Here is a 26,776-nt window from a genome sequence, read left to right as displayed (position 1 = left end):
CCAAGTATGACCCATCAGAAAAGTATTCACTCAGCACAAAACTTCCAGTGAAGCTTCACATTATCAGATCACTTTCTTTCTTTGATACAACAATCCTGAACAATCTGCATCACTGTTGCCATTTTACAGATCAATATGCCTTGTCACTTTATGGATATAAAATTGATCTATGTATATACAGTAAGCTACTTATGCATTTATATTTATTGTGTCTCTTTTATTACTGTGGTCTTTATCTTTTTTCATGCTGCATTGGATCCGGAGAAACATTTCATTCTCCTTTACACTGGAAACGACATTAAACAATCTTGAATCTTGCACTCAAATAAGCATTAATTAATTAATAATATAATATGTAAATATCAAGTAAGGAGTCAACACATTCTAATAGAAGGTCATTAGTCTGTAATATTAGGTCTTTTTCTCTCTACCCAGATGTTGCCTGGCTCTCAGAGTATTTCCATTGCTTTCTGTTTTCATTCAGAAACCAATGGGAGCCAGTACTAGTAAGTGAATACAATAGCAGATAAGCCAGTGAACAGAAAGCTATATTTGGAAAAATGGGCTCAAGATTGAATATCTGTTAATACTGGAGAACTGGACTGTAGTGTATTACTACTCACTTCTTACTGCTGCCATCAGGAAGAAGGGTCAGGAGTCTCAGGACTCAGACCGCCAGGTTTAGGAACAGTTATTGCCCCTCAACCATCAGGCTCTTGAACCAGAGGGGACAATTTCACTCAACTTTAGTTGCCCCATCAATGATATGTTCACACAACCATTGGACTCACTTTCAAGGACTCCATCTCATGTTCTCGATATTTATTGCTTATTTGTTTATTATTATTTCTTTCTTATAGTATTTGCGCAGTTTCGCGCACTGGTTGAACAGCCAAGTTGAGCGGTCTTTCATTGATTCTGTTGTAGTTATTATTCTATAGATTTATTGAGTATGCCTGCAATAAATTGAATTGCAGGGTTGTATATATGCACATTAATAATACATTTACTTTCACCTTTGAACTTGGCCAGTTGACGTGCTAGCACAGGAATGGGGTTGAGAATAGCAGGAGAATGGGTGTGAAAGGGAAAATAAATTAGCCATGATCGAATGACGGGGCAGACATGATGAGCCTAATTCTGCTCCTATGTCTAACAGTCAGACAGAACTTATGCAAAGGATTGCTGACACGAATAAATTTACAAAGCAGAAAGCTCGTCAATGAACTGACACAGGGCTGGGAACCAGATATGTGAATGGAGCTGTGGGTATAATAATTATTAATTAATGATATATCACCTCGCGCTGGGGCTATATGGCGTTGAGGCGCGTCCCCTGGGTGGTGGATGGGGGATCCCTCGTGTGAGGGGTGCACCGGATAATATAGAAGAAGGTGCCGCGAACCAACATAGACTAGGAGAAGGAACTCCGATTCCAAACCCGGGTAGATAGGACTCGTTAGCCTTGGATGGCAGCCTATCTAGGAGAGGGTAAACTCTGATTTCAAACCCGGGCAGGTGGAGCTCGTTAGCATGGAAATGCTATTGCCTAGGGGAAGGTGACCCCGACAGAAAACCCCTGGTCCTCCAGGTTGGGGGTTATGCAACGGGCTAACAACCCGTTAACGTAAAACAAGCAATTGTTACAGAAACCATCAACAGATTGTCAACCACTAACCCAGATCTCGGGAAAAGCAGGGCCCCGTTCAGGAGGCTGATGACGCGCTGCAACCAAACCCATCAGGAAGCTGCAGGGCTGACAACCCTCCTTCACCTGAGGAAAACCATAATGGAGGTTCCAAAGCTGCTCTCACAGAAGAAATCTATCCTAATCAGAACATGGAATGTGAGATCGCTTTGGGAGACGGGTAGGTGCACACAGGCAGTGAAGGAAATGAACCGATACCACCTCACACTCCTGGGCATGTGCGAAGTAAGGTGGAATACTTTTGGTGAGACCAAACTGCAGACAGGAGAAACTCTGCTCTATTCCGGGAAGGAAAAAGAGGAAAACCCGCATGAGGCTGGTGTGGCCCTGATGTTGTCCAAAGAAGCAGCCAGAAGTTTGATAGAATGTGAACCAGTGTCCGACCGTATCATCACAGCCAGGTTTGAGTCCAGATTCCAGAAGGTATCCATTATCTTGTGCTATACCCCAACTAACAACGCAGAGGAAGAAGAAAAAGATCTCTTCTACACCCAGCTTCAAGCAGTAGTTGGAAAGGTACCTAAGCAAGATATGTTGATCATCATGGGAGATCTGAATGCCAAAGTAGGCAGCGATAACACTGGCAGGGAGAGAGAGATGGGCCAGAATGGTTTGGGGAATATGAATGAAAATGGAGAACTCCTTACCGACCTCTGTGCCTTCAACGAACTGACCATTGGAGGTACCCTCTTTCCCCACCGACGCTGCCACAAGATAACCTGGGTCTTGCCTGACCATCAAACAGAGAACCAGATTGACCACGTCATAGTCCACCAGCGCTGAGAAGTTCATTGAAAGATGTGAGAGCCAAAAGAGGAGCAGATATTGGATCTGACCACCATTTCGTTGTTGCAAAGCTGAAGATGAAGCTGTCAGCCAAGACGAAGCAACAGAACACGCGAATAAAGTTTGATGTTAGAAAACTACAGACGGAAGAGAACAAGAAAGATTTCCACATCGCCTTGCAAAACCGCTTTGGGGGTCTTCAAATAGAGGAACAAGATGAGAGAACAGTGCAACACACCTGGATTACCTTCAAGCAGGCCACTGTAGGAGCCTGCAAAGAAGTACTGGGAAGACCACCAGTCAACAGTAAACCTTGGATCAGGGACGAGACATGACAGAAGGTGGAGGAGAGGAAAAAGCTCAAACAGGAGTTGAATCAGGCCAGAACCCGGCAACAGAAACAAATCGCCGCCAACAGGTACAGCGTGATGACCAAGGAGGTGAAGAAACAGCTCAGAAAGGACAAGAGGTCATACTTCAATGAAATAGCAGAGCAAGCAGAAACAGCGGCCAGTAAAGGAGACCTCAAGGCACTCTACACGACAACTAAACTTTTGAGAGGGAAGAAAAGCAATTTCAACAGACCTGTTAGAGACAAGACAGGCCATCTGCTCACTTCGGTTGAAGATCAGCTGGCGAGATGGAAGGAACACTTTCAGGAAGTATTGAATAGACCGCCACCACAGAACCCACCCAACCTGGAGCCTGGAGACCCATTCACATCAATATAGGTGAAATCACCAAGCAAGAAATTCAAAAAGCCCTGAAAAGCTTGAAGAACGGCAAGGCTGCTGGAGAAGACAACATTCCTGCAGAAGCATTGAAAGAGGGTGGAGAGGTTATGGTGGACCATTTGTATATACTGCTGAATTTGATATGGAGAACAGGAGAGATCCCATCAGATTGGAAGAAGGGCCTCCTTGTGAAGCTGCCAAAATCTGGAGATCTTTCACTGTGTGGCAAGTGGAGGGGGATCACCTTGTTGTCCATTCCTAGCAAAGTTCTCACCAGGGTCATCTTGGAGCTGATGAAAGACGCCATTGACCAGAGACTTAGAGCTGAGCAGGCAGGGTTCAGGAAAGAGAGATCATGCATTGACCAGATAGCTACACTTAGAGTCATTGTGGAGCAGACAATAGAATGGCAAACTCCACTATATGTGTGTTTTATTGATTTTGAGAAGGCATTTGACAGCCTGGACAGAAAGTCAATGTGGAGCATCTTATGACACCATGGTGTACCGGAAGAGATGGTGAATATCATCAAGCAGCTTTATGATGGCTTCTCATGCAGGGTCATCCACGATGGGAGACTGTCCGAAGAGTTCCTGGTCACTACTGGAGTCAGACAGGGATGCCTGCTGTCGCCTCTACTTTTTCTTGTGGTACTCAACTGGGTTACAAGAACAGCCTATGCTGGCTCAGAGAGAGGCATCCAGGGGACGTTAACAGGGAAATTGGAAGACCTGGCATTTTCAGATGATCTCGCTCTTCTCTCACACCGGCTTCAAGATATGCAGAAGAAAGTAGATTCCTTGGGAGAGACCTCACAGCGAGTAGGCCTTAAGATCAGTCAGGAGAAGACCAAAGTTCTATGCATTAATAACAAACAAGAGGAGCCATTACGGATCGAAAGACAAATAGTTGAAGATGTAGGCAAATTCACCTACCTCGGAAGCAAAATCAGTAAATCAGGAGGTACAGATGAGGACATCGGAGCAAGGATCAGAAAATCCCAACATGCCTTCACAACCCTGCGACCTGTTTGGCGATCTATGGCCATTTCTGTCAAAACTAAGCTCCGTATATTCAGCTCCAATGTGAAAGCCATCCTGCTATATGGATCCGAAACATGGAGAATCACTAACACCAGCTGCAACAAGATCCAGACCTTTCTCAACAAATGCCTCCGGCAGATCCTCCGCCTCAAGTGGTACGACAGAGTGTCAAACCTAGACCTATGGAAGAGAGCAAACCAAGAGCCCATTGTATTCCAGATAAGGAGGAGGAAGTGGAGATGGGTCGGCCACACCTTGAGAAAGAGCCAGTCGAATGTCACTCGACAATCACTCGAATGGAATCCACAAGGGAAGAGAAGAAGAGGTCGCCCAAAGCAAACCTGGAGGTGTAGGCTTTTGGATGAACTGAAAGCCGCCGGCCAAACTTGGGAGACTGCAAAAACATCTGCCAGAGATCGCAGGAAGTGGAGGACTTTTGTTGAGGCCCTATGCTCCATAAGGAGCGAAAAGGATTAAACCCCTAACCCTAATGATATATCAGTCATTAATAAATTTATATGTTTGTAAGTATGTCCAATATTACTGAAAGGTCATGAGCTACGTCCATATAATGTACATACTGTTAAGCAGACACCTCACAGCAGTCACACCATTAAATCAACAAGAGGAGAGTAGCAATAAGGAATTAATGGAGCTGTGAGATTAGTAATATTTCAGTTCCAAAGGATGCATCGGAATGGGGCACCTGGACACGTCTGTACATGATGCGGGAGCAGTTAGTAAAGCATTTGGGATCCAGGGATTTATAAATAAAAATGACTAAGTACAAATGACAAGAATTTATGTTGAATTGTAACCAAACACCGATCAAGTTATAACTTAAATATTACCTACAATTCCGATCTTATGTCAGGAAGGATGTGAAGGTCCTCGCATGGTTGCAGTGGTGGTGGTGGTGGGGGGGATAAAAACTTGCTAAATGGTTTCAGATTGGTTCAGGGATTGGAGTTGTTTTCTCTGGATCAAAGGAGACTGATAAGAGATTTGACAGAGTTGTGCCAAATCAGAATTGGTTCAGAGAGAAGCTGCTCCCACTAGCATCAAAGTCTATCCATTTTTAGGCACTGAACAGAAGATTGAGAAAAATAGAAGTGAGGGAAGAGTGGGAAATGTCAGTTGAATGTGGCAAGAAAGATGGGACAGAGAGCGGAAAGGGAGGCATTTATATCAAATACAAAAGAGTGTTACAGGTACTAGGGTAGACAGTGGATACAGAAGGGAGGAAACTGTGTGGACTAGGTTACGGCTGAGGCACTGTGCAAAACATTGAAAATGATAGGGAAACACCAGACAGGACTGTGTGAGGAATGTCAGGAGGAGGAGTCAGTAGAACATGTAATTCTGAGTTGCAGGAAGTATGGGATACAGAGAGATGATGAGAATTAATCTAAGGCAATTGGGGGTGCAGGAATTCATAGTAAAAGGGTTTCTGGGCATGGGTTTGGGCACTTTTAGCTTTCTTAAGGGCTCAGTATCAGCACTATGGTCCAGCTGACATATTGAGGTCCTTGACCCCAGAATGCTCATGACTAGCTGTGTCAAAGAGCAAAGCAGTTTTGTTTGCTGTGAAAATTGTTAACTCACTTATTAGTTGTAAACTGTATCTGACATTCAAAGACATTTAAGAACTATTTAAGCTGAAAAAACGTCACCTCAGACATGGAGAAATAAAGTTAATCAGAACATAAAGGTCGGCTTTATTTGTCACATACACATTGAAACATCAATACACACAGTGAAACGCGTCGTTTTGTGTCAGTGACCAGCATAGTCTGAGGAACGCGCTGGGGAAAACCTTCACGAGGCATCACAATTCCAGCACCAGCATAGCTTACTAACCCTCACCCTAACCCGTAAGTCTTGTAAACGCCCGGTAAAAACCCACGCGGTCTTGGAGAGAATGTACAACCTCCTTATTGACAGTGGTGGGATGGAACTCTGATTGGTATACGCTGCCATTATAAAGCATTGTGCGAACTGCTACACTATCATACCACCCCTCATGCCTAAATATTACCCAATCTAAGGTAAAATAATTTAAAAAAAAGACACCTGCTTTCCCTCCTTGCCTCCTTTACCACAGGTCTACAGTCTGCATTGAAATCATTGAGATTTCGATTCCTATACCAGGTCTGACCTGCTGTAGGACCTGAGAGACAAATTCACCAGCATAAAGCTGAAGAATCCCAGCAAGACGCAGCTTAGCCATTGGGCTCAATTAGCTCCTGCAATGGAGAGGACAGCTAGATGCAGAGCCATCTGTCAATCAGTAAATCCCAGCATTCTGATCTGGCGCATCGTCACTGAGCTGTAGGAAGTCAGTACATTGGTGCTGGGAATTTCTATTGCACTACATAATTTTACAAATGTCAGCTTTGGCAGGGAGGCGATAAAATACTGACAATAAAAGAATGCCTTGTAAGTCCATGGGCATGACTCAATAAATAGATACAAACTGAAAAACAATTGTTAAACTCCAGTACTTTAAAATACTTTAAATGTCCATCTGCAATTTACATGAATAATTTAGAAATTGTCAAATGATCGATTCTCAACAACATTTGAAGAGTATTTTCTTATTTAAAATGTTATAATTACTGCAAAGATAAAATGGTTTCAACAGATACTCAGTATAAAATGCAATTCATAATGAGTGAGCTGACAAGTGTAATTGTACTCACTGGCAAGAAGAAATAGTCATTGTGCACGGACCACACATCTTGTCCATTTATAAATTGCAAACTGCCATTTGTGTTGTTCACTGAATTGGAAGTTACCACTGAGTTCTTCAAAAAAAACTGAAGGAAAAAAAATTGAAATGAGAAATAAACAGATGATGAAGATAAAAGTTCTTGTAGGTGTTACATCTCCAAAGACAATTGAAATGAGATACCTTATTTCAGTTCATATATATTATTTTGCGACAATATATGAAGTCACTGAATATCTTTAATGATCAAATAACCCTCAACTAATGATTCGGCAATTAATAAGACATTTGTTAATGCGATCATTTTGTTTTTTCGTAAACATTGGTTACGCATACACACATATTTATAGCATACACCTGTATTTTTGTTTCTTTCAAATGCATCATATCTTAATACAATTTGTATATACTGAGATCTAATATGCTTTTGAAGCACAAAGATAACAGCAGGTTGTCTGGGAGAAAATCTGGAATCTGTGAGCATAGAGGGATGATCTATAACTTGTTGAAAGTGGTGTCACAAGTAGATAAGGTCATAAGGAGAGGTTTTGGCACCTCGGCCTTCATAAACCAAAGTATTGAGCACAAGTGTCCGTGATGTTATGTTGAAGTTCTTTAAGATATTCAGTAATTTGGTGTCACCTACCTGTAGGAAAGTTATCAATAAGATTGAAAAAGCAGAGGGAAAATTTACAAGATGTTGCGGGGACTTGAGCACCTGAGTTATGGGGAAAGGTTAAATAGATTTAGGACTTTATTCCCTAGAGTATCGAATGAGGGGAGATTTGATAGAGGTATACAAATGTATGACAGGTTTAGATAGGGTAAATGCAAGCAAGCATTTTTCACTGAGGTTGGGTGGGAGACTAGAACTAGAGGTCATAGGTTGTGGGCGAAAAGTGGAATATTTAAAGAGAACTTGAGAGAACTTAGCTCAGAGGGTGGTGTGAGTGTGGAACCTGCTCCCAGGGGTAATGGTGGATGTGGGTTTGACTTCAATGTTTAAGAGAAGCTTGAACAGGAGGGGTATGGATGGCAGGTCAGTGTGACTAGGCAGAATTCAACACAGGTTTGAGGGGCCAAAGAGCCTGCTTCTTTGCAGTAATGTTCTATGTCTCATTGGCCATCCAGCAGTGTTGTTAATTCTGGCGATTGGTGTGTGATGAGGAAGAAGTCAAAGGTTCCATGCTCATCAGAATGACAAATTATTCTTAATGGTTTTGTTAATATTGCTGGTAGAAAAATATTTTATCCTGAAAGATTGAAAGGTGAGAGGATATCAAAACTGAACTACATGTGAACTCAATATACACTCTGACTTTCAAAGAAACCGTTGTCGGTCTTGAATAATATGCTATTAAATATTCTGCTGATACTGAGACTTGTAAGCAGATTTATGGTTGGACAAAAACAGGATACATTTGCACAGAAAGCGATTATTATTGGCAACACTTCCCTGGGAACCTATAGAATAGCACAAGAGTTAGACTTAGGGTAAAGATAGTTCGCCAAGTTAATTAATCACACGAAGGCTTTGTCCATTTGTTGGTGAATGAACTGAAGATTTGTATAGACAACAGGATTTCAAATGAGGAAAATAAAATACAGGCAGAGTTTAAAGCAGAATAGACTTCTGTTTCTTTTAGATTTCTTTAATATAGATATAATCCAATGAACTTGGGTTGGAAGGAAGTCAACCATATGCAGGAGACATTGGTGGCTCAGGGACATGCAAGTGCTCGCAGGCATCCTGGAATGGCCCAGATGAGAGTAGGGCCATATTACTAGGGTGTTTCATACAAGGGTCCCTCTAATAAAACAACTTGGTTCAAAATTCAGCTCAATGTTTCAAAGTGAGTGTTGCTCAGGAATAATATCATCAAGTGCATTACTGACTCTGAAACAACATCAGAGATGTAAGGATGAATTAAAGCACAAGGTGGCTGAACCACTTGACAGGGAAACATGAAGAGGAGCAATTTATTCTGGGTGAAATCAATTTTCGGCTGTAAACCACTGGAAAATATCAGGCTCACCAATCCAATTTGGAGGTAGCACTTTACAGTGGAATGAAATTTTTAGGTTCTACTGCAACTCCTCTGAAAATAAAATCATTCCCAAGTGCATACAGGAAGATTGTGACCAGATTCTGGCAAGAGCTATTAAATGACAAATTGCCTTTTTGCTCCATTGGTGCCAGGCAATATTGTTCTCAAACGGGAAAGATCCTAACCACCTACCTTGGGTAGTGCTTTGCTCAACATGAACATCCAGGTGTCAGCATGGACACGGACCACAAATGCTCCAGCCTCATAAATACTGCAGCTGAGAGAACAAGTCAGTCTTCCTCTTTTGACAGGGCACGGGTCAGCTATAATAATATTCAAGCCCATACCATCCAGGGCAAAAGAGTTCGTTCATTTGTACCTTTCCTCAGCTACTGCATCAAGGCTGTAGAGTACACTGTGTAAAAACCATGCCACAGATGTTCACCCAGGATACTCTGACGGCATCTCCCAAACTTGTGGCCTCTACCACTAAGAAGGTCAAAGGCAGCAAGCACATGGAAACACCACCAAGTGGCATACACTCCTGATCTGGAAAAATGTCCCTACCTTGTTACAGATGTCCCTTTGGTTCTGGCTGTGCCTTTGCAAGTACAATTGTTGCCTTTTTAAAAAAATGTGTCCAATTTCTGAAGAAATGCTAGTTCTGTTTCTCTTCCCACTGATGTTGCTGGACCTGTAGAGTGTTTCCGGCATTTTCTATTCTTGGTGAAAATATGTACCCTTCCTTCATTGTCTTTGGGATGCAATGTCAACATTCACATTGAGAGGACTAGAATTAAATGCAAATATGTCATGATGGGAATTTATCAGGCATTTGTCAGACCAGACTTGGAGTATTGTGAGCAGTTTTGGGCTCTTTTTCAAAGAAAGGATATACCGGCCTGGGGGGGGGGGTTCAGAGGCGACTCATGAGAATGATCCTGAAGGGTTAATGTACGAGGGGCATTGGATGGCTGTGGACTTGTACTGACTGGAGTTTAGAAGAATGAGGAGGGATCTCATTGAAACCTATTGAAAATTGAAAAGCCATGATAGAGTGGATGTGGAGAGGATGTTCCCAATATTGGAGGAGACTAGGACCAGGGGACACAGCTTCAGAATAGAAGGACGTCCCCGTAGAGTAGGGATGAGGAGGTATTTCTTCAGTCTGAGCGTGGTGAATCTGTGGAATTCATCTCCACGGATGGATGTGGAAGCCACGTCATTGAGTAGGTTTAGAGCAGAGGTTGATAGGTTCTTGACTAGTAAGGGCATTGAAGGTTATGCTGAGAAGATAGGAGAATGGGGTTAAGACGGATAATAAATCAGCCATTATGGAATGCTGGAGAGACTTGGGATGGGCTGAACGGCCTAATTCTGCTCCTATGTCTTGTGGACTCATGGGATCAAATACTGGAGCTCACTATCCGACAACATTGTGGAAGTACCTACAACCAGCACTTCTCAAGGGAAATTAGGAAAACGTAAATGTTCACAATCAATCCTGTTCTTGGCAACAACGCTTGCAAACCGAAATGAATAAATAACCACTTTCCGGTGTGTCTATTTTCCAACAGCTAGTATTACTTACAAAATAGAATGATAAAATATGCAAAATATGCTTAGTATTCAAACACATGCGGCTTATTCTACATTATAAAGTGGGGTGTAGTTAGTGATCGCGAATAGGAAACCAATCATGTAACATGCAACACTACTATAATTATGCAACAGCATATTTGGATCTGTTACGGAGAAAAATCATGCATTTTCCCACTTTGTGCTGTTATTTGTCTGAACTACTTGCCTTTTCAGTGAACAGCACCCACTCAGTGGCCACTTTATTAGGTACACCTGTACACCTGCTCGTTAATGCAAACATCTAATCAGCCAATCATATGGCAGCATCTCAATGCCTGAAAGCACGCAGACTTGGTCAAGAGGTTCAGCTGTAGTTCAGACCAAATGTCAGAATGGGGAAGAAATGTGATCTAAATGACTTTGACTGTGGAATGATTGTTGGTGCCAAACAGGGTTGTCTTCCAGGATTTTCATGCACAACAGTCTCTAGAGTTTACAGGGAATGGTGTGAGAAATGAAAGAAAAAACAACCTGTACGTGGAAATTCTGTGAGTGAAAATGCTTCGTAAATAAGAGAAGTCCGAGAGGAATGGCCAGACTGGTTCAGGAAGGTGACAGTGACTCAAATAACCAGGTGTTACAACAGTGGTGTGCAGAAGAGCATCTCTGAATGCACAACGCATCGAACCTGGATGTGGATGGGCTACAGCTGCAGCAGACCATGAACGTACACTAAGTGGCCACTTTATTATGTACAGGAGGTACCTTGGTGTGGCCACTTACTACACAGAAATATGCTCTTCCCTCCAGTATTGAACCACATCCCTATTGTACCTCGCTAATGTACAGTATTTAGCATACAGCATTATGCTAGTGCAGTATTGAACCACATCCCTATTGTACCTCGCTAATGTACAGTATTTGGTATACAGCATTATGCTAGTGCAGTATTGAACCACATCCCTATTGTACCTCGCTAATGTACAGTATTTAGCATACAGCATTATGCTAGTGCAATATTGAACCACAGCCTCTGAGTGATCTCTGCGGTTTGATTACTGAACCCATCTAAATCAGGTGCAACAGGAGGACCTCTATAATCTACTGAAGCAGAGCATTAAGTTTAATGCCACAGACAAGGTTAATGCACTTAGTTAAATGATCCATATAAATTGAAAGATAAGGTCACATAAAGTAAATTCTCTTTGATCCCAGTGTCAGTCGCAAGCAAACAAGTTACCAGGAAGATGCTGCTCAAAACTTTCATTTTCAGAACCGCATGCTTTCTTAAAATTCCATGCAGGCATAATAAATTATTGCGTTTCATGGAGATGGAATCAGAATCAGGTTCAATATCACCGGCATATGTTGTGAAATTTGTTAATTTAGCAGCAGCAGTACAACGCAATACATGATAATATAGAGAATAAATAAATCAATCAATTACAGTAAGCATATATACGTGCATTAAATAGTTAAATTAAAAATAGTGCAAAAACAGAAATAATAAAAGTGAGATAGTGTCCAAGGATTCAACATCCATTTAGGAATCGGATAGTAGAGGGGAAGAAGCTGTTCCTGAATCTCTGAGTGTGTTCCCTCGTGCTTCTGTACCGCTTTCCTGATGGTAACAGTGAGAAAAGGGCATGTCCTGAGTGTTGGGGGTCCTTAATGATAGATGCTGCCTTTCTGAGACACCACTCCTTGAAGAAGTCTTGGATATGACGTTGCATACCAGACAGTGATACAACCTGTCAGACTGCTCTCCACAGTACATCTGCAGAAGTTTGAGTGTTTTAGGTGACATGCCAAATCTCCTCAAACTCCTAATGAAATATAGCTGACCTGCCTTCTTTATAGATGCATCGATATGTTGGGAACAGGTTAGATCATCAGAGATCTTGACAGCCAGGAACTTGAAGTTGCTCACATTCTCCACTTCTGATCCCTCTGAGGATTGGTTCATGATCCCTGGTCCTACCCTTTCTTAAGTCCACAATTATCTCTTTGGTCGTACTGATGTTAACTGCAATGTTGTTGCTGTGACACCACTCAACTAGCTGGTATATCTTGGTCTTATACACCCTCTTGTCTCCATCTGAGATTCTGCCAACAATGGTTGCTTCATCAGCAAACATATAGATGGCATTTGAGCCATGCATTCATGGGTATGGACAGACAGACAGACATACTTTATTGATCCTGAGGGAAATTGGGTTTCGTTACAGCCGCACCAATCAAGAATAGTGAAGAAATATAGCAATATAAAACCATAAATAATTAAATAATAATAAGTTAATCATGCCAAGTGGAATTAAGTCCAGGATCAGCCTATTGGCTCAGGGTGTCTGACACTCCGAGGGAGGAGTTGTAAATTTTGATGGCCACAGGCAGGAATGACTTCCTATGACGCTCAGTGTTACATCTCGGTGGAATGAGTCTCTGGCTGAATGTACTCCTGTGCCTAACCAATATATTATGGAGTGGGTGGGAGTCATTGTTCAAGATGGCATGCAACTTGGACAGCATCCTCTTTTCAGACACCACCGTCAGAGAGTCCAGTTCCACCCCCACAACATCACTGGCCTTATGAATGAGTTTGTTGATTCTGTTGGTGTCTGCTACCCTCAGCCTGCTGCCCCAGCACACAACAGCAAACATGATAGCACTGGCCACCACAGACTCGTAGAACATCCTCAGCATCGTCCGGCTGATGTTAAAGGACCTCAGTCTCCTCAGGAAATAGAGATGGCTCTGCCCCTTCTTGTAGACAGCCTCAGTGTTCTTTGACCAGTTCAGTTTATTGTCAATTTGTATCCCCAGGTAGTTGTAATCCTCCACCATGTCCACACTGACCCCTTGGATGGAAACAGGGGTCAGCGGTACCTTTGCCCTCCTCAGGTCCACCACCAGCTCCTTAGTCTTTTTCACATTAAGCTGCAGATGATTCTGCTCACACCATGTGACAAAGTTTCCCACCGTAGCCCTGTACTCAGCCTCATCTCCCTTGCTGATGCATCCAACTATGGCAGAGTCATCAGAAAACTTCTGAAGATGGCAAGACTCTGTGGTGTAGTTGAAGAGACTCTGTGTTGTACAGAGAGAGTAGAGCAGAGGGCTAAGCACACATCCCTGAGGTGTTGATCATCAGTGAGGAGGAGATGTTATTTCTAAGCTGAAGAGATTGTGGTCTTCCAGTTAGGAAGTCAAGGATCCAATTGCAAGGGGAGGTAAAGAGGCTCAGGTTCCATAGCTTATCGATCAGGACTGTAGGAATAATGGTATTAAACACTGATAATGGACTGATGGAGGACATTGCATCATATTAGAGTCACCAACATAGTGTAATGAAACAAGAGATTGAAGTCCTATTCTTTCTTTTATCAGTCAGTTTTCCAATCTCATTTGTACGAAGCACATGGGCAGTAAGAAGAAATGTAAGAGTAATCATCTGAGCCTTACCCTTACTGCCAGGAGTTTCCGCCAGAAGTTTGGGATCAAACATTTGTTTTTTTTTTAATATAGTTGTAGATAATTTGTAACCCCAAAGGTCCATGCCTGTTGCAAAGGAGCTCCCCAACCAAACTATTCATACGCATTCGAGTGGTTTATGGATGGTATGAGGTTTCTGCTTCTAACACCCTTCAAAACTTCATCACCCTCTTATTCCCAATTTTTCCCTCTAATCATTCCATCAAGCATTTTAAGTCTATCCCTCCAAGTTTCCTGATCTGTTAGTCTTTCCTATGTATTTGGACATTTCTTTTATTTCTTTAAAAAATTAAATCAATTTATACAGATAGGGGTGGCGTGGTAGTGTAGTGGCTAGTGTAATGCTATTAACAGTACCAGCGATCAGGGTTCAATTCTCCTGCTGCCTGTTTGGATGTTCTTGCCATGAAGATGTGGGTTTTCTCTGGGTGATCCGGCCACATTCCAAAGATGTACCGGTTGGTAGGTTAATTGGTCACAAGGGTGTAATTGCTCAGTGTGGGTTCATTGGGATGGAAGGCCCTGTTACCATGCTCTATCTCTAAATAAATAAAACAAAATAAAAGACCCTTCTTATTATATATTCTCCTTAGCCCTGATTACTGGTACATTCTATTAGGGCTTATCCTCTCGTATACAATGGATTCCAGTCACTTATCCATATGTTACCCTAACTGATCAGGACATGAAGGGGTACAGGGAGAAGGTAGGAGATTGGGCCTGAGAGGAAACTGAATCAGCCATGATGAACTGGTTGGGCAGACTCGATGGTTAAATTTTGTTCCTATATCTTCTGATCTTAATACATTTACTATATTCGCACTATCCAACATTTCATACACAACTTCCAGAACCACATCACCGTCAATGCCTATTTCCCTGAAGACAGACACAATTTGTTCTGTTTCTGTATTCATTACGAGTCTTTTCTTCAACCTTCATCTCCACGTGTAGGTTTGCTTTTTGGTTTTTAATCGGCGCTACTTTCCCTTGTTCAGATGACAGTTTGCATTTCCTTTGATTTTACTTGAGAGTGCTTAATCATAATCCATTTGTAGTCTATTAATTTTCTTTTTAATTTTACACCAATGAATGGCCTAAGATATTGCTTAGACACATATTTGATAATTTACAAAAAATGGTAAATTAAATCTCTGATAATTTGTTCTTTTAGTTTGATTATAAAGTGGCAAACTTACCATGTTAAATATGGCCATAACTAATATAACTGTGGTGGTAGTCATTGTGAGTGTAAGACGAGGCCAAGGCCTATTGGCAATGATCTCTGACGATTTCAAAATCCACATCAAGGAAGCTGAAGCCTTCTTGCTACATTGCTGGATGCAGGAAAAACAACAAATTAAACTTCTATATAGAAAATGTCAAAACACGCTTGCAGAAAAATTAACAACTTTTGTGCTGAGTGCTTTTTGCTGTCCTCATAGGGATGGGAGCCTTGGAAACAATTGATTTTTTATTTCCCAGATAACCAAGATTAAATGAGATTTAACAGCTCATGAAGTAAGAATCACCAACCCACTTTTATGCCTTTTAAATATCAGAATGCATTATTACAGAAACATGTGATGCAGAAAGAATCTAATGGATTAGAATTTCTTCCATAAGTGTCAGCACTAATGAAACAGTGTGATGTGAGGTCTCATGTCATGACTCAGTGAGGCTAGAAAAGAAAGGGTGTTCTAATGTGCATGACGTCCTCAACATAATTCACCTTAGAAGCAGCTGTACCGCACAGGCTATTCGGTAAGTCTTGTCTCTAAGTAAGTTTTGGTCTCTCATAAAAGACTGTTACTGTCCGCCGCTATATCTCTATAGTACCACCTCTCATTCTCTCATGTTCCAAGGAGTGAAAGCCTAGCCTGGACCAGCCTCCCCCTTACACTCATGCCCTGTAGTTCTGGCAACATCCTCATAAATCTCCTCTGCATTCTTTCCATTTTTAACCACGTCTTTCCTATAATAGGGTGAACGAAACCCAAAATACTAATCAGGTTTATTGCCACAGACATGCCGTCAAATTTGTGGTTTGGTGGCAGTAGTACCGTGCAAGTGTGGCCTCACCAATGGTTATACAACTACAGCGTAACTTTCCAACTCTCATATTCAATGACCTGACTGATGAGGGCCAGTGTCTTGTCTTTTTCACCACCCGGTCTACAACTTTCAATGGACTATGCACCCGTACTCCTCATCCTTTCTGTTCCATTACACTCCCTTGTGCCTTATCATAGTAAGTCCCACACTGGTTTGACTCACTGTATCTGTATTGAAATCCAGTTGCCACTCCTTGGCCCACTTCCCTAACTGATCAAGGTATCCTTGTAATCTCCGATAACCTTCTTTACAGTCAACAACTCTTCCTAATTCTGTGTCATGACTGATCAAGTTTTGTGCTTTCGGATCAAAATCATTTCTATAAATAATCAATAACAAGGGTCACAACCCTAACCCTGGAGGTACACCATTAGTTGCCCTCCTCCATTCTGAGAAATAGCCTTCAACCTCTGAGCCAATCTTGAATCCACCTAACCAGCTCTCTCTGGATTCCATGTGACCAACCCACCATGCAGGACTTTGTTGAAGGTCTTGCTAAATTCCAAGTAGACAAGATTCACAGCCTTACCCTCAAAATGCTCTAAAAGGTTTGTCAAACATGACTTCCCATGCACAAAGCTATGCTGATGGAGGACTCTCTCCATCGATGCTGGCTGACCTGCTGAGTGCCTCCAGTGCTTTGGCGTTAGTCTAAATTTTACATCTACTGCCAGAGTACCTCTCATCTATAGTCAGATTTTTAGAGATCAAAAGAGTTTTGCTGCCTCAGTCCATATCCATTCAGAAAATTAGCACTTGCTTCAAGGACACCGGAGAAGGAATTGCAGAAGCATACAGAAATTAGAAATGTGCCAAGTCAGGATCATCATTTATCCATGATTTTAGAAGTCCCATGCTGGGTTAGGGACTGGCCCTGCAGTAGGGCTCTCAGAGTTCACTCCCTGGAAGACAAGCTGGATTACGTTCATCACTGGCTGTGGAAGATGAGGAACTGCTGCGTGCTTGTTCTTGCAGAAACCTGGCTCCAGGACTACTTCCCAAGGACTATAAATCTTCAGGGACTTGTGCTAATATTATTTTGTAACTGTATATGCTATCATGACTATAAGTGCTGTGTGTGACTATATGTACTGTGCTTTGCAACTTGGCCCTGGGGAAACGCTGTTTCGTTTAGCTGTATATATGTGCATGATTGAATGACAATTACACCTGATCTTGAACTTGATACTTTCCAACTGTCACCCTCTTACCATGCAAAATTGCAAAATATACACAAGCCACAAACAATAGAATGGACAGGAGGAGGAGTATAGGAAACTGATACAGGACTTTGTGATATGGTGCAACTCAAACTACCTGCGCCTCAATATCACCAAGACCAAGGAGATGGTGGTGGACTTTAGGAGATCTAGGCCTCATATGGAGCCAGTGATCATTAATGGAGAATGTGTGGAACAGGTTAAGACCTACAAGTATCTGGGAGTACAGTTAGACGAGAAGCTAGACTGGACTGCCAACACAGATGCCTTGTGCAGGAAGACACAGAGTCGACTGTACTTCCTTAGAAGGTTGGCTCCATTCAATGTCTGTAGTGAGATGCTGAAGATGTTCTATAGGTCAGTTGTGGAGAGCACCCTCTTCTTTGTGGTGGCGTGTTGGGGAGGAAGCATTAAGAAGAGGGACGCCTCACGTCTTAATAAGCTGGTAAGGAAGGCGGGCTCTGTCGTGGGCAAAGTACTGGAGAGTTTAACATCGGTAGCTGAGCGAAGGGCGCTGAGTAGGCTACGGTCAATTATGGATAACTCTGAACATCCTCTACATAGCACCATCCAGAGACAGAGAAGCAGTTTCAGTGATAGGTTACTATCGATGCAATGCTCCTCAGACAGGATGAAGAGGTCAATACTCCCCAATGCCATTAGGCTTTACAATTCTACCGCCAGGACTTAAGAACTTTTTAAAAGCTATTATTAATGCTTTTTGAGATAGTGATTTAGATGTATATCATATTTTTTACTGAGTTAAGTATTGTATGTAATTAGTTTTGCTACAACAAGTGTATGGGACATTGGAAAAAAAAAAGTTGAATTTCCCCATGGGGATGAATAAAGTATCTATCTATCTATCTATCTATCTATCTATCTATCTATCTATCTATCTATCTATCTAGAAAATCTGCAGATGCTGGAAATCTGAGCAACACACACAAAATGCTGGAGGAACTCAGCAGACCAGGCAGCATCTATGGAATAAAGTACAAATGTCAACTGTACTTTTTTCCATAGATGCTGCCTGCCCTGCTAAGTTCCTCCAGTATTTTGTGTGTGTTGCTTGCAAAATGTATACATTTATTTGCAGATCACCCAAATTTAAGTTCCATTCCACACTTTACAAATTGTTTAGCTACACTATAAAGTGTAAATCATTAAAAAGGTACATCAATAAAAAGCTAAAGAAGTATTGACAAATCTCCTGTGTGTGTCTTATATCTAGTACTTGTAGGAAAGAAATTAACTCACAATGGATGTCCACTATACATTCCTTCCAAGTGCTAGATAAAACCACAAGTAATATATTATGTAAAAAGAGATACACATCCAACAGAGATCACAGGGAATTTTGCTGTTCAATATTGCTTCTTCAAACAAGATAAAGATGGAAGATGGCAGAATAAAGATGATAGCAGAGAACAGGAGACCTAGAAGTTTTGGGTCAACGACCTTTCATTGAAACTGGGAATAGTTAAAGAAATAGTTCTAAGATGGGAGAATGAAGGGACAGGGAAATGGAACAATGGGTGTTGATAGGGTGAATGGTTGAAGAGATTATACAACAAAAAGGGTGACTGTGTAAGTAGAAAGTAAGTGGTAATAGGGTTTTGAAGAAGGGTCTCAACACAAAACATCACAACACAAAATGTTTATTCATTTCCATACATGCTGCCTGACCTGTTGAGTTCCTTCAGCATTTTTTCTGTGTTATTGTGGATTCCCAGCATCTGCAGAATCTCTAGTGTCACAGAATAATTCTCTGGGACTAGCAGTGAAATTGCAGGGAACCTAATACAAAAGTTTCAGAATTGCTGAGTGCCAGACACGGTCCTGATGAAGAATTGATTTACTTCGTCTGTCACGGAGGGTGCTATACAGCACATCAAAGTCTGTAGATGTAACCCAATCATTCCAGTTACCTGCCATTTAATTATCTGTCTCATTCCCCCTCCAGTTTTTTTTTTGCCTTAAGCCTCCTGTGATGTCCCAGTGTGGCCCAGTGTAAGTTGAGGTGTACATATAATTACTTAAACACAAGGCCAGATGAAGAGTCCTGGCCTGAAACATTAACTGTTTATTCCCCTGCACAGATGCTGCCTGATTTGCTGAGTTCCTCCAGCATTTTGTGTGTGTTACTTACACAAGAGATTCTGCAGATGCCAGAAATACAGTCTGGAACAGGCCCTTCCAGCCCAGTGAGGAGGACTGCCCAGCAACCCACCTACTTTGAAAAGGCGTGTCAGAAGGGCAATGTCATGATAATTGTTGGGGATTTTAACATGAAAGTGGATTGGGAAAACTAGGCTATCACTGGATCTCAAGGGAGAAGATTTGTAGAATGTCTAAAGGGTAGCTTTTAAGAACAGCTTGTTGTAGAGCCCACTAGGGGATCAGCTGTCCTGGATTGGGTGTTGTGCAATGATCCGGAGGTAATAAGAGAGTTTAAAATTAAAGAACCCTTAGGGAACAGTGATCACAAAATGATTGAGTTCACTTTGAAATTTGAGAAGGAGAAACTAAATTCCAATGTGTCTGTATTTTAGTGGAATAAAGGAAATTACAATGGCATGAGAGGGAACTGGCCAAAGTTGACTGGAAAGGGACACTAATAGGAAGGACAGCAGAGCAGAAATGGCTGGAGTTTCTGCAAAAAATGAGGGAATTGCCAGACAGATATATTCCAAATAAGAAGAATTTTTTGAATGGAAGAAGGACACTACCGTGCCCGACAAGTGAAGTCAGAGCCAAAGTAAAATCAAAAGAGAGGGCATACAAGGACACCAAAGTTAGTGAGAAGATAGAGAATTGGGAAGCTTTTAAAAACTTGCAGAAGGAACTAAGAAGGTCATTAAGAAGGAAAAGATGAATTATGAACGGAAGCTGGTGACTAATATCAAAGAAAATACTAAAAACTTTTTTTAAGTATATAAAGGGTAAAAGAGAGTTCAGGGTAGATATAGGACCAATAGAAAATGATGCTGGAGATATTGTAATGAGAGGCGCAGAAATGGCAAAGGAATTGAATGTGTATTTTGCATCAGTCTTCACAGTGGAGGAGATCTGCAGTATACTGGACATTCAAAGGAAGTGAAGATTGTGCAGTGAAAATTATGGCTGAGAAGGTGCTCAGGAAGCTTATTGGTCTGAGGGTCAATAGATCTCCTGGACCTGATGGAATGCACTCTTGGGTTCTGAAGGAAGTAGCTGGAGAGATTGCGTTGGTATTAACAATGATCCTTCAAGAATTGATAGGTTGTAGCATTGTACTGGATGACTGGAAAATTGCAAATGTCACTCCGCTACTTAAGAAGGCTGGGAGGCAGCAGAAAGGAAACTATAGACCAGGTAGCCTGACATCAGTGGTTGGGAAGTTGTTGGAATTGATTATTAGGGATGAGATTACGGAGTACCTGGAGGCACATGACAAGGTAGGCCAAAGCCAGCATGGTTTCCTGAAAGGAAAATCCTGCCTGACTAACCTACTGCAATTTTTTGAGGAAATTACAAGCAGGGTAGACAAAGGAGATGCAGTAGACATGGTGTACTTGGATTTTCAGAAGGCCTTTGACAAGGTGCTGTATGTGAGGCTGCTTAGCAAGATAAGAGCACATGGAATTACAGGAGAGTTACTAGCATGGGTGGAGCATTGGCTGATCGGCAGAAAACAGAGAGTGGAAATAAAAGGATCCTATTCTGGTTGGCTGCCAGTTGCCAGTGGAGTTCCACAGGGGTCGGTGTTGGGACCGCTGCTTTTTATATGTCAATGATTTGGACTATGGGATTAATGAATTTGTGGCTAAATTTGCCGATGATACAAAGATAGGTGGAGGAGTGGGTAGTGTTGAGGAAACGGAGAGCCTGCAGAGAGACTCAGATAGTTTAGGGGAATGGGCAAAGAAGTAGCAAATGAAATACAATGTTGGAAAGTGTATAGTCATGCACTTTGGTGGAAGAAATAAATGGGAAGACTATTATTTAGATGGGGAGAGAATTCAAAATGCAGAGATGCAAAGGGGCTTGGGAGTGCTCGTGCAGGATACCCTAAAGATTACCCTCCAGGTTGAGTCGGTGGTGAAGGTGAATGTAACGTTGCATTCATTTCTAGAGGTATAGAATATAAGAGCAGGGATGTGATATTGAGGCTCTACAAGGCACTTGTGAGACCACACTTGGGAGTACTGTGTGCAGTTTTGGGCTCCTTATTTTAGAAAGGATATACACTACTGACATTGTAAAGGGTTCAGAGAAGATTCACAAGAATGATTCTAGGAATGAAAGGGTTACCGTATGAGGAATGTCAGGCAGCTCTTGGGTTGTATTCCCTGGAGTTCAGGAGAATGAGGGGGTAATCTTATAGAAACATTCCGAATGTTAAAAGGCCTGAACAGATTAGATATGGCAGAGTTATTTCCCATGGTAGGGGAATCTAGGACAAGAAGGCAAGACTTCAGGACTGAAGGACGTTCATTTAGAACAGAGATGTGGAGAAATTACTTTAGTCAGAGGGTGGTAGATCAGTGGAATTTGTTGCCACAAGTGGCTGTGGAAGCCAAGTCATTGGGTGCATTTAAGACAGGGCATCAAAGGGTTTGGGAGAAGGCAGGGGAGTGGGGATGATTGGAAGATTTGGATCAGCCCGTGATTGAATGATGGAGCAGACTCGATGGGCTGAATGGCCTATTTCTGCTCCTATATCTTATGGTCTTGTTTACAGTATCCGAATCATGGGACAATTTACAATGACCAATTAACTGGTACATCTTTGGACCGTAGGAGGAAACTGGAGCACCCGGAGGAAACCCACATGGCCATGGGGAGAACGTACAAACTCCTTACAGATGGCGCTGGAATTAAACTCTGAACTCCGGAACCGTCCTGAGCTTTAATCGTGTCATGCTAACCACTATGCTGGCAAGTGTCGCCATGCCTCTGGTGCCAACATAGCATACCCACAACTTACTAACCCTAATCCGAATGTCTTTGGAATGTGGGAGCAAATCCTTGGAAGAAACCCACAAGGTAGCAGGAAGAACATACAAACTCCTTACAGGCAGTGGCGGGAATTGAACCCCGACTGCTGGTGCGGTAAAGCGTTGTACTTGCTGCTCTGCTACCCTTGGCTGCCTTAGTGCATTGTGTAATGATTCGATCTGTATGAACAGTTTGCAAGACTAGTTTTTCACTATATATCATTCCATTTGACAATAATTTACCAGCCTGAGATCCATTTCCACCCTGACGTGGAAACAGACTGTCAGGCCTCATCCAAATCTGGAACTCCTACCGATTGGGAGAATGGAAAGACTTTCACCAGAAGGAATGCAGTGGTTCAGGAAGGCTAAACACCACTACCTTCTCAAGGGCAGTTAGAGATAAACAATGGATGCTGACCATGCCACTCATCACAGACTCTGCAAAAGTACATTTAAAGATTCTAGTTCTATACAATGAACTAAGCTATCTAAGAATATCAAACACAAAATGTTGGAAGAACTTAGCAGGTCGGGCAGCATCTATGGAGAGGAATAAACAGTCAATGTTTTGGGCCAAGACCCTTCATTACGATTAGATTGCTCTGGAGTTCCAGCATCTGCAGAATCTCTTGTGTTCATTCAAGCATCCAATTTAAAACTCTTTCTATTTAGGAAGGAACAAAATGTTTTGCTCCTCCCATTTTCAGTAGCCTCTGAATTTCATGTGTCATCCCACACCGTAGCAGGGACCCTTATAAGGAATTTAATGTTTAGATTTTGAATGAGATCAGGATGCCCCTGCCACCTCCCACTACATTAACAGTTCACTACCACTCCCTGTCAACTATCTTCTCAATGAGGTATCAAGGGGTTTTCAATTACAGTAAGCACCCCATTCTTGTCTATTCTGACTACTCATCTAAGAACTGTGATACTTGTGAAATCATACTTCAACATAGTCAATGGCTTCAGGGAAAGCAAGCAGCAAAATTGTAAAAATAGAAAAAAAAATAGGGCACCATCCAACATCTTGAAATGAACAGAACTATTTGTTTGTCTTCATTCATATTATGAACGCTGTTGGAAAAATTGATATTGTAGCAAATATTTATATCATAAATAGCTTGGGCGACGCAAATTAAAAATCTTTTCTTGTGCCTTTTAAGCTGTACAAAATAATGTTCTTTATTGCATCTAGATATCATGATTTAGTTTGGAGAAGGAATGGCTGGTCACGTTGAAACCAATGCACAATAGAGCCTTGCTGTACCCAGTTCCCTCATAAAACATATACTGAACTGCCAGTTTAGTACATCAATCCTCCAGTGGACAGTTTTCTAATCCAGCCCCTGTAGGTCATACAACTTTGGAATGGTTTACGATGGCCCACTTGTCTCTTTTGAATGTCATCCTACTTATGTTGAATCAGGTTTATTGAAATGATTCCCCCATGTTTTATTTCCAAATTACTTGTGCATGACAGCTCTAACGCTTTGGTAGCTGAAATTACAAATGTCATAAGTCTGTTTGAGCTGCTGACCGACTGTTCTCCAGGCAGAACTCAACTGCGATGCCCTCTTTATCAGGAAAAGGCCTTTGACACCTATCATGTGGGCTGAGTCATACCAAGCTGAGAACAACCAGCACCCACTGAACAGGACTGCACTTCAAACTAGCATCCCGGGGGAAGGGTGTGAAAGCATGTTTCGTTTTGGGAAAAGAACAGCTTGCCTAAAATTGCTATATTTAACATTTATTTCAAGTTCAAGTTTATTGCTATTCAACCTTATACAGCTGAACAAAATACTCTTCTTTTGGGGCCAAGGTGCAAAAGGTATAGTTACACACAACACACATAGTTAGGAACCAGCACATACAGACGCAAAATAATATTAGCACAAGTCCCTGAGTTGCCTGGCCTGAAGATTGACTGGTTCATGGGATAGGTTGACATATAGTGTGAGGTGCATTTTTATGTAAGTCTGTATTAATTGTCATGATTTGTGCTGGCAATATCAGAACCCAAATGCAGAGGAATGAAAGATGTAGTGATGGCGACTACAGTTTATTCATAATAATTCCAAAAGAACATCAGGGGCTCGGCCAAGCGACACCATGAGAAGTAACATTCTCAAAGCTAGGACCCCGCAATTGTGCTACTGGGGACTCTACTTAAATAATACAAGTAACCACAGAATCTCTGAGACTATTGAAATAAACTTAACAAGCTTCAATAGAAGGCATCAGGAGACCATATTACAAAGAGTACGTCACTCGAGAAAAACACAAGGAACTCTAAATGATTCCTGACCATCGTTAAACAACAATTAACCAGTTCAGGTGTTCTGAAAACCCCAGTGCCCAATGCTCTCTGGCGCCCCACACAGGCCTGGAACACTCAGTGCAATGATGTTACTGGCGCTATTATAATAAAACAAGCAGCTGTATAAATATGTGAAACACAGCAGCCATGAGAGATAAAAAGTGACCAGTGCAGGATGAGAGTGCGTCATAAATAACTTGTGGGTAGAAATCAAACACTTTCTGCCGTGGATGTAAATACTCATCTCTTAATGTTACTTCACAAGAATAATTTATTGTTATCTTCACCTCCCCCCCCCACCCCCGGCAAAAGATATAAACCCACCAGAAGCTGACCAGCAAAACAGGTGAAGAGGATGAAAACCAGAATGAGGAAAGCAGTTCCAAAGGAAATTGCAAGTACAGGCGTTCTAGAACAAATCAAAACATTCTATTTAATATAAGTGCATTTTTGATGAATTACACACATCAACATTATCAGAATTAGCAAAGACACATTTTAGTTTTTGCCAGCTATCAAATCTAAAAATGTCACAATTATATGAACTGCAGCTACTTTTGACATGTAGCTGGTGGTCCTGTGGTACATACCAAACCCCACAAGAGGCAATGAGACATTAAGAAATGAAATAAAATTGAGAAATACAACCTCTAATATCTTGCACAGCCACTGCAGCGGGCACAACTCAACAGCCCAGTGTGTTAAAGCAACTGTGTAGATTTTGCAGTCAAGAATGGAGTTTGAATTCACAGTCGTTTAACCCAGCGCTGAGACTGGTGGGGAATGGGGTAGCAGTACTTACTAAATCACTAAACTGCAGCGGATGAAATGACGTTATTTCCAAGTTTATTATTTTCCTTGTGTTTCTAATCTCAGCCACCATGGGAAAATGATAACCTGTAATCCTGCCCATCAAAAAAGGGAAAACTTAGCAATAAAACACATCTCGTGCTTTCAAGAAATCAACTCATTCATGCCCGGGTGGAGACTGGTAAAGGACAGGAGGTGGCTGATCCTTGGATTGCACTTCGGTTTTGTCACGACCAATCGTGGCATTAATAAAAAAACATGAAGTGGATGCAATCAGTTAGGTTCACTGACCCTGCTAACATGCACTGCAGAGACAAATCTGTAACGTAAAAGACTTTATTTGTTACATGAGCCTTAGGTTAAATGTTCTGCAGATTTGTGTATACAGAGATAAAGTGATTGGTGTGGTAGCCTATTATTTGGGTTGGATTATTATCCAGCATCCTGAACTGTTGATCTGGAGGCGTGAGTATGAGTTGCAGATCACAGTTACAAAATTTAAACACGTATAACTAAACATACCAGGAATACTAAAAAAGTTCAGTAATGGTAACAGAGAAACCACCAGAATGGTAATAAAACCTATCTGTTTACTAATATCCTTTAGGGAAGAAAAGATCTGAAATTCCTTTTTGGTCTCGTCTGTATGTGACTCCAAACCTATTGATATGGCTGACTTCTGAAATGGCCCAGAAAGTTACTCATTTCAATGAGCAATAAATGCTGATTCTGATAGCAATATCTGTACCTGGTGAATAAATATAAATTGTAGAAAATATGTATTAATATGCTGTATTATAGAATCAAATACCTAAAGATGTACAAAACAGGAACAACATTATCAGTCAATTTTGATTATTGCTGAATGAAAACCAAAGACAAAAGAAATCATATATACAAGGTCACAAACTGGAGAAAATCTGCAGATGCTGGAAATCCAAAGTAACAGACATAAAATGCTGGAAGAACTCAGCAGGTCAGACAGCATCTATGGAAAAGAGTAAACAGTCGATATTTCGGGGTGAAACCCTCCTTCATTAGGACGATATATTTATAAATATTCAATTATTTATAGGTACAAGGCAATAATGAAAATATAGGTTTGAAGCATCATTAAATACTTGCTTTCTGATGATCAAAATGACAGGGTTAATGAATTTTTTTAACTTGTAAAGAGTTTTATACCTCAACTCTGCACCT

General features: G+C 41.5%; 1 protein-coding gene across 9 annotated transcripts in view; it reads right to left on the bottom strand.

Annotated features, from left to right (window-relative positions):
* The window catches only part of LOC140713820 (adenylate cyclase type 2-like), a 500,552-nt gene that overhangs the window by 44,575 nt on the left and 429,201 nt on the right, over positions 1 to 26,776 (bottom strand). For all 9 annotated transcript variants that reach the window (XM_073024378.1, XM_073024374.1, XM_073024382.1 and 6 more), the window contains 3 exons: positions 25,091 to 25,175; positions 15,323 to 15,460; positions 6,974 to 7,090 (listed from right to left, as the gene is read on the bottom strand). In XM_073024378.1, the coding sequence (XP_072880479.1) occupies positions 6,974 to 7,090; positions 15,323 to 15,460; positions 25,091 to 25,175 (340 nt within the window). The remainder of the gene's footprint in view (positions 1 to 6,973; positions 7,091 to 15,322; positions 15,461 to 25,090; positions 25,176 to 26,776) is intronic.

The sequence above is a fragment of the Hemitrygon akajei genome, chromosome 20 (genome assembly GCF_048418815.1).
Source record: "Hemitrygon akajei chromosome 20, sHemAka1.3, whole genome shotgun sequence".
Classification (NCBI taxonomy): Eukaryota; Metazoa; Chordata; class Chondrichthyes; order Myliobatiformes; family Dasyatidae; genus Hemitrygon; species Hemitrygon akajei.
Note: the sequence above shows the minus strand (reverse complement) of the source record. Positions and strands in the feature narration are given on the sequence as shown.